This window comes from Cryptococcus neoformans, chromosome 1, assembly GCF_000091045.1.
Source record: "Cryptococcus neoformans var. neoformans JEC21 chromosome 1, complete sequence".
Lineage (NCBI taxonomy): Eukaryota > Fungi > Basidiomycota > Tremellomycetes > Tremellales > Cryptococcaceae > Cryptococcus > Cryptococcus deneoformans.
In genome coordinates, this window is record NC_006670.1 from 1,493,201 (window position 1) to 1,505,700 (window position 12,500).

The 12,500-nt window shown below is 46.5% G+C and overlaps 5 protein-coding genes across 5 annotated transcripts in view; all 5 read right to left on the minus strand.

The window, feature by feature from the left end:
- The window catches only part of CNA05580 (conserved hypothetical protein), a 683-nt gene extending 585 nt beyond the window's left edge, over nucleotides 1–98 (minus strand). Inside the window, exon 1 of the mRNA XM_566881.2 lies at nucleotides 1–98. This exon is cut by the window's left edge and continues 114 nt beyond it. The gene's annotated coding sequence lies outside the window, so the exon portion shown is untranslated.
- A 1,792-nt stretch (nucleotides 99–1,890) lies between these two features.
- Nucleotides 1,891–5,481, minus strand: CNA05590 (amino acid/metabolite permease, putative). The gene is made up of 12 exons (XM_024656312.1): nucleotides 5,060–5,481; nucleotides 4,379–5,016; nucleotides 4,062–4,307; nucleotides 3,914–4,015; nucleotides 3,608–3,867; nucleotides 3,470–3,536; nucleotides 3,380–3,400; nucleotides 3,247–3,318; nucleotides 2,805–3,199; nucleotides 2,672–2,757; nucleotides 2,120–2,620; nucleotides 1,891–2,051 (listed from the first exon to the last, which is right to left on the minus strand). Exons 2-11 carry the CDS (start codon nucleotides 5,012–5,014, stop codon nucleotides 2,187–2,189), a joined length of 2,319 nt encoding a protein of 772 aa, XP_024511945.1. The 5' UTR covers nucleotides 5,015–5,016; nucleotides 5,060–5,481; the 3' UTR covers nucleotides 1,891–2,051; nucleotides 2,120–2,186.
- Nucleotides 5,482–6,140: 659 nt separating this feature from the next.
- Nucleotides 6,141–9,013, minus strand: CNA05600 (catalase A, putative). The gene is made up of 9 exons (XM_566883.2): nucleotides 8,846–9,013; nucleotides 8,641–8,799; nucleotides 8,454–8,587; nucleotides 8,263–8,404; nucleotides 8,174–8,206; nucleotides 7,623–8,002; nucleotides 7,148–7,564; nucleotides 6,723–7,097; nucleotides 6,141–6,673 (listed from the first exon to the last, which is right to left on the minus strand). The coding sequence occupies exons 1-9, from the start codon at nucleotides 8,865–8,867 to the stop codon at nucleotides 6,257–6,259; spliced, it is 2,079 nt and encodes a 692-aa protein (XP_566883.1). The 5' UTR covers nucleotides 8,868–9,013; the 3' UTR covers nucleotides 6,141–6,256.
- A 274-nt stretch (nucleotides 9,014–9,287) lies between these two features.
- On the minus strand, nucleotides 9,288–10,683 carry CNA05610 (mitochondrion protein, putative). The gene is made up of 5 exons (XM_566884.2): nucleotides 10,335–10,683; nucleotides 10,205–10,277; nucleotides 9,919–10,154; nucleotides 9,777–9,870; nucleotides 9,288–9,717 (listed from the first exon to the last, which is right to left on the minus strand). The coding sequence occupies exons 1-5, from the start codon at nucleotides 10,643–10,645 to the stop codon at nucleotides 9,361–9,363; spliced, it is 1,071 nt and encodes a 356-aa protein (XP_566884.1). The 5' UTR covers nucleotides 10,646–10,683; the 3' UTR covers nucleotides 9,288–9,360.
- Nucleotides 10,684–10,864: 181 nt separating this feature from the next.
- The window catches only part of CNA05620 (expressed protein), a 1,892-nt gene continuing 256 nt past the window's right edge, over nucleotides 10,865–12,500 (minus strand). Inside the window, exons 1-2 of the mRNA XM_566885.2 lie at nucleotides 12,453–12,500; nucleotides 10,865–12,384 (exon numbers count right to left, since the gene is read on the minus strand). The exon at nucleotides 12,453–12,500 is cut by the window's right edge and continues 256 nt beyond it. Of these exons, the coding sequence (XP_566885.1) occupies nucleotides 11,925–12,384; nucleotides 12,453–12,500 (508 nt within the window). The 3' untranslated portion in view covers nucleotides 10,865–11,924. The remainder of the gene's footprint in view (nucleotides 12,385–12,452) is intronic.

Sequence of the window (12,500 nt, forward strand, 5' to 3'; positions counted from 1 at the left end):
ATCAGCTGTAAGTAGACGGATGGTAGTTTATAAGCAAGGTGATTCTCAATGAAAAGATCTGGAGCTGCGAAAAGCGTAATGTGTACAAAGAGCGACGAGGATGGTACTAGAGGGAGTGCAGAATAATGCGGCAAACCATTAGTTGCGGGATCAAAACTGACGAATCGGCGTCGTCCCTTTGTGAGATGCGAGCCGTGTTACCAACTTGCCATCCGGCGCACCACGGGTGACTGGCAGACTTTTCGTGTTTGCAAACGAGATCATCCTCGGGATGCCACAGAGAGGAAGTAGGGATGAGATATGAACTGGTTGCAGCGAGAGGGGTTGAGGGGACAAACATCCCGTTCGGAAAACCACAGTCCACACCAACGGGCCCCGCCCTCATACCTCGACGGCTGCTCCCTACGTCCTGGAAGCTGGATCCTTCCCGACTCAACCACCGACAACTCCCGGCCACACCAGTTAGAATCTCTCCGCTTTGTGGTCCCCCAACCGCTGCCACCCCCATCAGGCTTCATCAGAGTACGGCAAATAGAGTTCGAACTCCCCGGACTTCGGGGGAAGGGGAAGAAACATCGAGTAGCTGAAGAATGAGGAGGCAAGCGGAATTGGATCTAGATGCCATAGCAGAAGAGGTTAGGGAGCTGACAGAGAACGGAGCAATCACAGACGAGACAGCTAGGCCACCTACAAGCTCAAGCGAGACCAGATCTCACCAACATCACAGACGTGCCAGCCGAACTCCAGCCAGCTGAAGAACTCGCTATTGACAAGGTACACACCGACTTCTCCGCGGCCAACCTGGCTCCCCTCTTACCATATTCTTAGTCGTAACAAAATCTTTCCATCGCGAAGACAAAAGGACGACCAAGCGTGGAGACAGATGAAACAATGGAGGGCGAACAACATGGGGACAACCGAGTAGAGGCGGAGAGGATGGGAGGCATATAATGTGGAAGGGTGGACCAGCGGAAGGGGAATCCCACAACCTGGGCGAACATTCGTAAGTCGGATAACCCCCCATCTTTAATACAACAAAGTTATCGATTTTTGTGCTTTTTTGTAGCTACAGCGAGTACCAGCGATCGTTAACTTCTTTCTTTCTGTACCTGTGCGTATCCTTTTAACTGGGTCGTTTGGCATTCCCTATAGCAACAAATGATACCTGTAGACGGGTCTGTTTGCTCATTGGCCCTCCTGGGGGTATGATAGTACCCGCTGCAATCAGCACGTCCATTTTGGCCATGGATTTCGGCAAATACTACTCCATTCTCCGATGTATGCCACCATTTGCCATAAACTCCTTTGTCTCTGATTGCATTCAGGACAGGTTCAACATCATTTCCTTCCAACGAGAAAGGGGACAGTGAAACACGGGACGGGGAAGAGGACAGCATTTGCTGTGCTTTGGAGGGTAAGCGGTCACTATTTTTTCAATTAAGATGAACAACAAAGATTTGTCCGCATGCAGATTATATAGGACGAAGATGTCATATGCTATATACATGGCACCTGACGCTGCGCTTCCGGTAGAGCACTAACTACTCCTGAAATATCTTTAATGTACAACATGAAGTCTTAGGCATTACATGAAGCATCAAGCGTGATCAAGCGTTACGCTATCATCATAAAATGAATTAGCTAGCGGTACAAATGTGCATATGTGGTAGTATCAGGCATCACACGAGACAGACATTTTCTATTGTCGGAGGATCGGATGGGAAATATGGTTTTTCATGCTTTATCCTTCCCTCGCAGTTGTACTTATGGGGTCCATCATAATATCAGTTTGGATAATATATAGCTGACGTAGTACAAAGATTTACTGTATGACTGCAAAGCAAAGGATTAGCGCTATATCTGGTTACTGATGAAGGCATGGTCAAAGTAATTTGTGACTAAAACCATACATCCACAGTCGTCATTACATATTTTTAAACTAAAACCAATCTATTCGAAGTTACAACCCTATGGTACGAAGAAGTAAAAAGAAGAGCGGCCAACTTGTTGACAAGACCGAGCGCACCAGTACTGTCTAAGCTATACAACGTCTTTGAATTGCTATGAGTTATAACATATAGACGGAGACCTGGATACAAAAAGACCGAGGTAGACTTACACATCTATCTCCTAATAGTAGATATCTTCGCCGCCTCGTCCTGCTCATTAGAACATCCATCTGACTTCTATCTAATCCCTCCATTACCTACAGAACGGGTTGCTCGGGTTCTGTTCTCGTCCCTATTTTCTGTCCATGCGCTTATAGTGTCATTGCTTTCACTGGCGCTCGTCCACTCCCCTTCCGAGGTCATCCCTGATCCTGCTGCACTTTGCACCATCACGTCGGCACCAGTGCCTTCGGTACCACTCGGAGGGTAAGGAGATAAAGCCAATTTGAGGGAATCATTCGTCACTTGGTCCATCACATGAGCATGTGGAGAACCAGAATGACGGGAACGAGAGGATGCAAGCGTAGTCGACAGATCGATTTCCATCCCAGATTCCCATTTGGTAATCGCCCTAATAGGGCCAGCAAAGTGTCGATCTCCGTAGCATTTCCAAGTCACATAGCACATGATACCTGTTCCGGTAATAATTACAGGCGACCAGGACATAGTACCTGACTCTACTTAGCCAAATTAAGTTGATAACAGTGAAAAGTATAACTTACTTGCTTTAACTGGCGTAGATCCAGGGAATGTCTGAGTAACAACCAACCCAAGTGCGTATAACAAGCCAACTATCGCTACAGGTTTGCTAGTTCTCAGGTCAGCCAGGAGTTAGAAGGTCATAATTTGACATACCTCCACTTCCTCAAAGACCACAAACTCCTTCCCTCTGTTTGCAAATTGATCCTTGATACGAGGTAGAGTGAAATGGGTATGGCGTACCCTACATAACTCAGAGTACATGCTGTGACAGCCAGTACTGAGTACAGTGTCGACTCGCTGGCTAAGGTAAGGCATGCAAAGGGCAAGCATAGAATCACAACGAGCCAAACAGCGAATACGGGCCGGCGATGAGAATTAGTTTTTCTGATGATTGATGAGAAAGGCATGCCATTTTCCCGAGCCAGGGCGAATACAAATCGCGAAGATGCCTGTAACTGGGCCAGGACTTGCAAGATGAGAACGATGACCATCAAGCAACAAACTGTTATTGCCCCTGGCTTTGAAATTGCCTTCGTGAGGATATATCCCTATACAAAAAAGTTAGGGACATGAGACAACCGCAGACAAGACTTACAAAAGCAAAAGAATGAGATTTCACAGTAGCAGCGTCTTCCGGGGATATGGACAATAGCAGCAAGACGATAGACTACAAAGGACATGTTAAACAGCTGGAAGAATGGGAATGTATGTTGGCGCGTTGCACTCACGATATAGCCCAGAACGTAAGTCTATGACAATACCATAATACATCAGCAATCTTGCTAATAAAGAAAAACAAAAGCTGAAAAAAAACTCACACCAATAACCGACGTCGTCATGGCGTTTGGGACATTTCTCGAAGGATTTTGTGTTTCCTCCGCCATACTATATGTAGCTGTTAATTTCCAGGTCCAAGCACCGCGATCTCAACAGGTCTCAGTCAAGCAAGAACTCACTGGGCAGAAGCATCTGCGCCACTGGCAATCGACGTGTATTGCCAGCCTAATATATAGACGTAAGGTTTAGAGCTCCAGCCTGTCGTGTTGTAAAATTGCTTGAACATCTCTCCAGGATCGTGTTTTGTAGCGTTTGTCGCCAAGAGTGTTATACACAATACAAGCCACATGGAAAACCCAAAAGCACCTGAACAAAGCCAAAAACAATGCGACTGTCCCCAACCAGTAGAGCCAATCAAACCAACGATGACAAGAACCCCCTGTAGTAGATTAGCATAGTTAATCGTGCATCGCATGGTCACCTACTAAAAAGAGCAGACAGTTGTGCCAGTTTCTCTTTTGGTAATCCAGAGACAAACTAATGGTTCCGACCACTATGTTCGCAATTTCCCACGTCACTAGCAACAGCTGAGCCGTTGTTAGCAGACACACCTCATATCCAAGTTCATCTTACATTTCCAACATGGCCCCCCATGACAAAGCCGCTTACTATCCACGCCCATCCTCTTTCACCACCGATACCGCCTCTCGCAGCTTTCCAAGACCATGAAAACATTGCCCCAGCTACGGGATATGCTGAGGCAAGTTCAGACAGGGTAAGAGTCATGAAATAAGTCAATACGCCGGAAATGGGCCAGGCAACAAGGATCATAACGGGCCCTCCGTAGTTGTAAGTACCAGACACAGCAAAGATGGTGCCCTTAAGATTAAGAGTAGTGTCAGCCCATAACGCAATATTGATACATGTTGTAGCGTAAGTGGAGTGCTTACCTGCAATGCGCCGATATTTAGCCAACTGATAGCCAGACTGGACCAAAAAGTGTAATCTCTGCCCAAAACCGCGTTGTACCCTAATGCCTGCAGCCTTTGGGCGTCGATATCTTCCTGTGATGCCGAACCCCTGCTCTCATTCTGCCTCAAGTCCATCCCAAATTTGACGGCAGGAGGAGAGGGTAGATGTGAAAGTTCAGTGACAGGGGAAATCGCATCTCCACTAATTTTGCGGGACGGCTGGTTTGATATCTGATCATGACGGATGGTTATAGGTGGAGCTGGTATGGGTCTGGAGGAATAGGGTATGTCGTGTGATTTTGTCATTGATAAGGTTGGGTTTGGTAAAAGATATGATGAAGAATGAGAGGAGACGGATATCCGGCGTACTGACGATGTAGGAGTATCGCCTGGTAACGGGATATGTAAATCGCTGCCAAGTGGCGGGTCGTATACTGCATCTGACAGTTTGCGCGTTGATGTATGTGAAATGGGTATGGATTGGTTGTCGGGAGTATCGAGGTCATTGCAGGAATTACAAGGAGTGGGAGGAATGGTGAAGGATGTAGAGGACTCGAGATAAGCCGTCTCATCCTGTGAAGCCACGACAGAGGATGGAGGAAGCCGTTTCGACATGGCTAAGAGGGTAAGAAATTGGAAGTTTTCAAATCACCTACACACAGTTGACGGGTGGACTCCGATACCCAAGCACGGAAAATCGAGGTAATCGGTTACAAGAGCCCAATACTGATTAGATTAGTGATCCTCCAGGCGGCAGGCAAATGGATATGTTTCAGAGTCGAGATTGGAGTCTCGCACGAACTGCTGAGACCATTTCCTTTCGATACTATGTCCACTGGTCGAGGCTTCGCAGGTACGATGAAAGGCAAGAAGGATAGAATTTCTAGTCTTTATTGCTGTTCGTTTGTCGTTGCTTGATAGTGCGTGATCGCTTCTGTTCGTATACCAAGCTGAGAACTGGCGTTTTGAATGCTGTCAACTTTGGGTTTCAGGGGTGTGAGCCTCTTCGTTCGAAGGGATATCCTGAGTTGATACTGAGAGACTTCGAAGAGATCTTGAGAGTGTATTGTGCAGCAGCACGAAGGAGAAGAGCACGTCCATAATGTAGCAGCAACATTAATAATTCACTTTAATTATCTTTATTATTTAGTATTTATTTATTTTGCCTTCTTCCCAGTCGTCGGTCACCGCCGATAAGAAGGAGGAGGCTCCTCGCGGAAGACCGCCGGAAGAAGAGAAGAGAAGACCGTGACGGACGCATCTATAACCGTCGTCCTCGTTATTTTTGTGACTTTGCAATTTTCATCTGTACCTTCAGCTCCGCTACATAATGCGTTGATAACGGTATCAACCAAGATAGAAATGCATGCCGTGATGCATGCCGTACGTTCTTATCTATTTTACTCCCGCCTATAACGAATTATAAAGCTTCGTTATTTGAGTACCAATACCCATTATTTTCTCTCTTCTGGATCTTTCTCGCAAGAAGTTCTCCACGAGGCTTGGAAGGGGGTATTATGGTATCTTCACCATCCTACTTACCTATAGATTAAAGTTTATACAATAAAGGCAAACCATCGTTCGCTACATCTTTTTGCCGCACCTATTATACATAGTATTACCTGAAATGTTGTACGTCGTATAGTTCGCGTTGTACACAAGGACGACTATTGAATAAAAAATCAGCATAAGAAACTGGATTTACCGGACTGATTTAGAAGCGTATTTGTGACACATCTTTGTTTTGTTGTTTGTTAATATTCATACATTTGTTAATTGTTACTGAAAGGACAATCGCTAATAAGAGCTACACGAGACATTTTGAACAAAGAAAGCGAAAATTCTTCGAATTGTTGCCTATGCAGCGATGTGTGAGACTTCTCTGTCCCAAACCCTATGATTGGCAACACCGTCCAAAAATTGTTTGGCAAATTGTGCAGAGTGGAGAGTAGGGTTGATTGGTGCGAACACGACACCATTCTCCTGCACCACGCTGGATTCTGTCTTGACTTTGGGGCTAAATTCTCCAGGAAGACATGTGTCAACCAACCATTGCGTAGCATTGCCGACTGCCCCAACCGCCTTCAGATGCATGTAGGCCTCTCGAGCTGCGTGAATGAGGCGACCAACTTTGAGCTTGGATAAAAAGGCATTATCAGGGCCGCCAGCGAAGATAAGAGCGTCGAAATATGTGGATCGGCAACCTTCGAAAGTAAACTCCGTAGTGAATGACTGGCCATCAGAAGCTTCAACAGGACCGAGAGTCGGACCGACCTAGAGATATCAATACAAATTCACAGTGAGGTACTGTATTGGCACTCACAAACTTTACCATACATCCAGCAGCTTTGAAAGCTGCAAGAAGGGGAGCGACTTGCGAGTAAACGTACCCTGGCACAAGGAAGATACCAATTTTTCTCCCGGCAGCAGTGAAGATTTGATTTTTACCCGTAATCTGAGACAGATATTCTGTCCTCTTACCATGGTTGGGTTTGGCTTCAGGCAGACTGAGATGAGGGAAGCCGGAATGGACTGCGGTAGCAAGTCCATGGTCGATTTCATTGATACAGTTGATGACATTTTGTATGACCAAATTGTCAGTACAGTGTGAAAGTTCAAATTTATACGCGTCAATGATATGCTTCTTTTCTACATCACTCATAGAGTTCCAGAAAAGAGTGGCTTGTGAGGAATGATCCTGCGCCTTATCAGCAATACTGACTGACAAATACACACTGAGAGACACACGTTGAATTTGGGGGCCTGAACTCGTTCTTTAATACCAGACACCTTTGCAGGATAGCTTTTAAAACCTCCCTCCTTAGGCGATGTAAGAGGGAGATTTTCATTCCTGTTTGGATGATAAGGCGTTCTATTGTTCTTACTAAACATGCTCATTTGACCCTCTCGCATAGTGGTCATGAAGGGACAAACAGGCCTGTTCACAGGGATGTGTTTCCAATTGATGCCCAGGCGAGATACCTGCGTATCAGGATAGGAAAAGTTTCGACCAGCTAGAAGGGGATCATCGGTAAAGTCCATGCCGGGAACGATGTGCTGAGTACAGAAAGCAACCTGCTCAACTTCACTAAAGTAGTCGACAGGATTGCGGTTGAGTGTGAGGGTACCGATTTTTTGAACCGGCACAAGCTCGTCAGGGATAAGCTATGTAGGTGGTGAGTGCTTGATAATCCCATTTGAGTTAAAGAGAAGTAAGAAATACCTTGGTGGCATCAAGGAGATCAAAATCAAATTTGTGCTCATCTTCTTCTTTAATCAGCTGCACACCCAAATCCCACTTGGCGTACGTTCCAGCTTCGATTGCGTCCCAAAGATCTCTTCGGTGAAAATCAGGGTCCTGCCCTGCAATCTTCAAGGCCTCATCCCACACAAGAGAGTGAGTACCAAGGTGAGGTATCCAATGATATTTAACGAAGGTACTTTTACCTTCCTCATTGATGAGTCGGAAAGTATGAACGCCAAACCCTTGCATCATACGGTACGATCGAGGAATCGCCCGATCAGACGTGATCCATTGCTGCATGTGAAGAGCGGGCTTGTGAAGAGACATGAAGTCCCAAGCATTGTCGTGAGCTGTCTGGGCTTGAGGAATCTCATTGTGAGGTTCGGGTTTTATCGCATGGACGACATCCGGAAACTTGATTCCATCCTAGGGGCATGAATCAGCCAGCGGGCCCTGTGATACTATAATAGGGTACTTGCTGTTCCCATCATCAGTAAAAATTGAGTGGCCACCGAGTAATGACGACTTACCATTAATGAAGAACACTGGTATGTTATTGCCGACTACGTGAGATATGATCAGTAATAAGTTGTCGAAGGCGTAAAAAAAGACAGCTTACCGATATCCCAGTTTCCTTCGTCCGTATAAAGTCTTGTGGCAAATCCACGGACATCACGCACTGTGTCAGCGCTTCCCCGAGAACCAGCAACAGTGCTGAACCGAACATAGGCTGGTACGACCTTACTGGTGTCCGTCAAAACCTTAAAAAGCCAGTTAACATCGGCTAGAATGATGAGTAAGTTGACAAACCTTCGCAGTGGTGATGCCAGTCAGCGGGGTGTGAAGCTTGAATTCTCCGAAAGCGCCCGCCCCCCGGGCGTGAACTACACGCTCTGGAATGCGTTCGTGATCAAAATGCTGAATCTTTTCACGGTTATGGAAGTCTAATGAGACGTGTTAGATTATCGTAAGCCCGCGCACAAGATTAGAAGCCTACCTTCCAGTAGAGTGGGTCCCCTCGCGCCGGCTCGAAGGGAATTGTCCGTGTCTGACACCTTGACCCCGAAATACGTAGTGTAAGGGGTCTTATCGTCTTGGTCGATGGTGTATTCAGCCATCTGACGATATTTGGCGTCGCCTGTAACCATATTGGCGGCTATACTTGAATCAGCCCCATCTACATAAAGACTCAATCTCCTGACCTTGGTTTAACATCTGAGACATGTTGTTGGTTGTTGCTGCACAAATAACTCGGAATGGTGAATGGGGGCTATTTTGTGGGACATGATACTTTTATATGCTATACGTGAATAGCAGTACAAGTTCTCGCCTCGCTTCCATTTGTATGACGATATGTTATCGCATACGCATATGGTGAATAATGCAACGAAGAAACAAGTCTCATCATCGTCATGTCAACAATGAGAACAACTGCGTGAAAAGAACTGACCAATTAAAGACTTGCTTTCACGCACCAGAGTACGTCATTAGCGGTAGCTCGACGTCATTTATCGGTTTTTTTGGCGGTAGCGCTGGTGAAAAAGTAAAAAATCTTCCGACAGATTTGGAAACCATATACACATAATAATGGGCGGAAAAGTGATACGTTTGAGGAGCGGACAAGAAGTCAATTCGAAGCGTCCGTCCATCATAATAATGCATCAACTAGGCCCACAAATATACATCTTCGGTATCTCTTGATGTTATTGCAGATGGTCTATTGAACGACCCCTTGTACAAATAATCTAACAAGTTCGACGCTCTCTGCAGGCTTTTCCGCATGCACCCAATGTCCAGTATCAAGCACCTCTAATCTCATCTGAGGGAAAAAACTGCCAGCCACTGGAATATTACGCTTGTTCAAGTATTTTGACTGTTCAGCTTTTATCAAAAGGACCGGACCGTTCCATTGAGGTGATTCGGAACTGACAGGAGGTGGGGGAGAGTAAGGGAAGTCCCCAATTTGAGGTATGGCAGCTGAGAGCAGAGACAAAGGAATGCGAAAGGTGAGGTGTGGAGAAGGGCTCTTCGAAAGGCGAGTGTTGGTTAGGAGAAACTGGCGAATAGCGAGAACCTAATCATGTGAACTTCATCAGAGGACAAGTATCCGCGAAAAACACAAACAAGACGTACAGGCTCAGTCTTTTGTAGAATAACATCGGCCTCCTGCTTTGTTTTGACTCGAGCCCTTTCAATGTCCATCATTGCATTTATGTACGAAGCAAACCTTTGTGATGCATCAGCAGCGGCAGCGCCTCGGTTGAGGAGTACTCACTCGGGAGAGATTTTCCCCTTAGCAGGGGACATGTCCACACTGATCAGTGACCGTAAAGGGCTGTTAAGATCACTATTCAATGCTAGGGCCATAGCCGCTTTGCCGCCCATGGAATGTCCGAGCAAATTAACGCCGGAAGTAAGCTTGTGGGATACAAGAAAATGATGTATATCCGCAGCCATCGCTGAGTAACTGTGCGGTGAAGCATGCGGAGACTGCCCATGATTGCGAAGATCCTACAATGTGGTTAGATTCAGTCCTTCAGTGCGTATGGCGCATGATATACCAGAGTGTATACAGGCATACCCAGCTTTACAGCAAAGGCTTTTGCCAGTGATCTCCAGTTTTGTTTCGATCCACTATAGAACCGCAATCAGCTACGTATCTCTGAGCAGGGGATTGGATATGAAACATACAATAAACCATGGCAGATGACAAGACTCTGCCCGACAGCTTCAGAAAAAGGATTCGGAGGCTCAACGACCTCGTAAGCAAGCTGAACTGGGACCTGTTCCTCAATACTTGGAGTTTGGCGGTGGGAGTAGGAATGGAAATGATACACCCCTATTTGAGGACCAATAAGTCGGGCAGTGTGCGTTGAGGAGGATGTTGCACGACCCAACGGAAATGTAGAGATACATCGAGCGATGGCTGGGGAGACACGCGGGGTAAGTGTTGGTAAAATGACGGGCGCATGGAGAGTGTTTCTGATCAAGGACAAACTCATCTTCTTAGATGGAAAAGGACGAAGGGAAGAACAAGTGATGATGCGAGCATTTACGGATCGAATGTACCAGCTGCCCTGCACCCCAGCTGCCGGTTAATTATTTATTTAGTTATTCAACACCACTTATTAACACGCCGGTTGAGGAGGCGACCGTGACGGAAAAGAGTACGACGCAGTAATATAATAAGGTAAGTAAACCACCTGTCACCTAAAAATGCCTGTCACATAATCATTTGTATGGGAGCCAGATTGATAGACTGATTCTTGTATTATTATATATGTGTGCGAGTGTAAGGCACCTAGCCAGCCTACAAACTGCCCGATGCAACTGATCCCTCCTTCGCTCTTTACAACGCAAAGAACTACCCTTCGCACCATCCCTGGTCTTTGTCTCTTCAAATGTAGTCTACAAGACCGATGCACCTTTCATACCATCTAGTAATGCGTCTATGTCTTTGCCCACCTCATCTTTTAGTTCATAACAGATTGACCGAAATGGTGTTCAAGGGCATCGTCCATACGATAGCTTTTGTGACATTGTTGAGGATGCATTATGACCGTTCGCGGAGGCTTTAAAGCGCCGCCGATGTAGACGAAAAGGTATGGGGCGCAATGTTGGGCACTGCGAGCCGCCGATGTTATTAGCCCATAGAAAGAAAGGACTTTCTCGAGACGCCTGGGCCCGTACGCTGCCTTGGATTTTCATTTCATCCCGTCCCTTGAGGAGTCCGGCTGCTGCTCGACCAGTTCGCCTCACCGGCACGTTTGTAAACGTTGGGTAGACACTTCTTCCACTTAATAAGGGAAGATATACCAGGAGCACACAATGATTCACGTAAACAAGAAGTGTTTTAAGAGGATGACCGCCATCTCGGCCTCCTAAGGCGCTGAAATCCATAAGGCTGAATAATGTGCTCGATCTCTCTACCTCCATTTATCTCCTGTCCTCTAAAGAGTGCCGGAGGTGGAGAGGAGGTTAAGTGGCGATAGCCGGGTGACACGTATACAATGTCTCAAAAGTCCAGTTGAGCGGAACTGGGGTTGGTGAGAACAAACGACAAGCGTCTAGGAAATTTTGCATTAGAGAAAAAGGGCGTTTGTCCTCAAGCTCGACATCGATAAGTTTCATTGTACTGAAGTCTGTTTGATTCGTTTTCTTGAGATTGATCCTTTCGACTTTTACCCTTCTGGCTCCAGCAAACACTTGTGCAATACGCCTCGTATTAGGCATTTGATACCGTAACATCGATTGACCATTACGTTCGTTACAAACGGGTCACTATGATGATGATGCAGCCGGATTGGAAGCTCTTTTGGGGCTAGAGGGGGTACTGTTGACGACAGTTGTAGTAGTAGTAGGGGTTTCCCGGTTTCGACCCGAAATTGCTTCTTTTGCCAGAGCAGTGGCACTACAACCTAGCTTCGTCTCAACATCGACATTTTTCACCGCCTCTTGGGACTCTTCCCCCAAGTTAATCTTTCCAAACGCTTGGCTAAGGTCATCATCCAAGTCAACCTTATCCTTATCTATGCTGGCGCGGTCTTTGGTGGCTGGTTCTGTCGTAAGAGTCTGCCTCGCCTTCGTTGAAACCGGCGGACCGAGTTTTGGTGATCGCAAAGAAATCTGCGGATTGGCTGCAGCATAACTTGGATCACGCGCCGCTCGTCGAGCAGAACGAAAAAGACCGATGTCTTCCTGAGGGGTGAAGCCTGGCCGAATTTTTATGGGCTTCCGGACACTAAGGGAAAACGCCAAAGAAGGACGTTCAGCAAATGGCCTAAAAGGGTGCGGAACAACCAGGCTCACCTCCCATCGGCTCGTCGCGACTCGGGCACTATTCGTTCAGCAGTAGTG

Bases quoted from the DNA above. Each gene is read 5' to 3' on its own strand.
- CNA05590 (XM_024656312.1), bottom strand. From the start codon at position 5,014: ATGTCGAAACGGCTTCCTCCATCCTCTGTCGTGGCTTCACAGGATGAG. The intron at 4,016-4,061 runs GTAAGATGAACT...ACAACGGCTCAG, and splicing joins TGGGGGGCCATGTTGGAAAT to CTGTTGCTAGTGACGTGGGA. The intron at 2,621-2,671 runs GTAAGTTATACT...AAGTAGAGTCAG, and splicing joins ATCTACGCCAGTTAAAGCAA to GTACTATGTCCTGGTCGCCT.
- CNA05600 (XM_566883.2), bottom strand. From the start codon at position 8,867: ATGTCTCAGATGTTAAACCAAG. The intron at 8,800-8,845 runs GTCAGGAGATTG...ATTCAAGTATAG, and splicing joins GTCTCAGATGTTAAACCAAG to CCGCCAATATGGTTACAGGC. The intron at 8,003-8,173 runs GTAAGTCGTCAT...AGATTCCTCAAG, and splicing joins ACCAGTGTTCTTCATTAATG to CCCAGACAGCTCACGACAAT.
- CNA05610 (XM_566884.2), bottom strand. From the start codon at position 10,645: ATGAGTTTGTCCTTGATCAGAAACACTCTCCATGCGCCCGTCATTTTA. The intron at 10,155-10,204 runs GTATATCATGCG...ACCACATTGTAG, and splicing joins GTATGCCTGTATACACTCTG to GATCTTCGCAATCATGGGCA. The intron at 9,718-9,776 runs GTACGTCTTGTT...TCACATGATTAG, and splicing joins TTCTACAAAAGACTGAGCCT to GTTCTCGCTATTCGCCAGTT.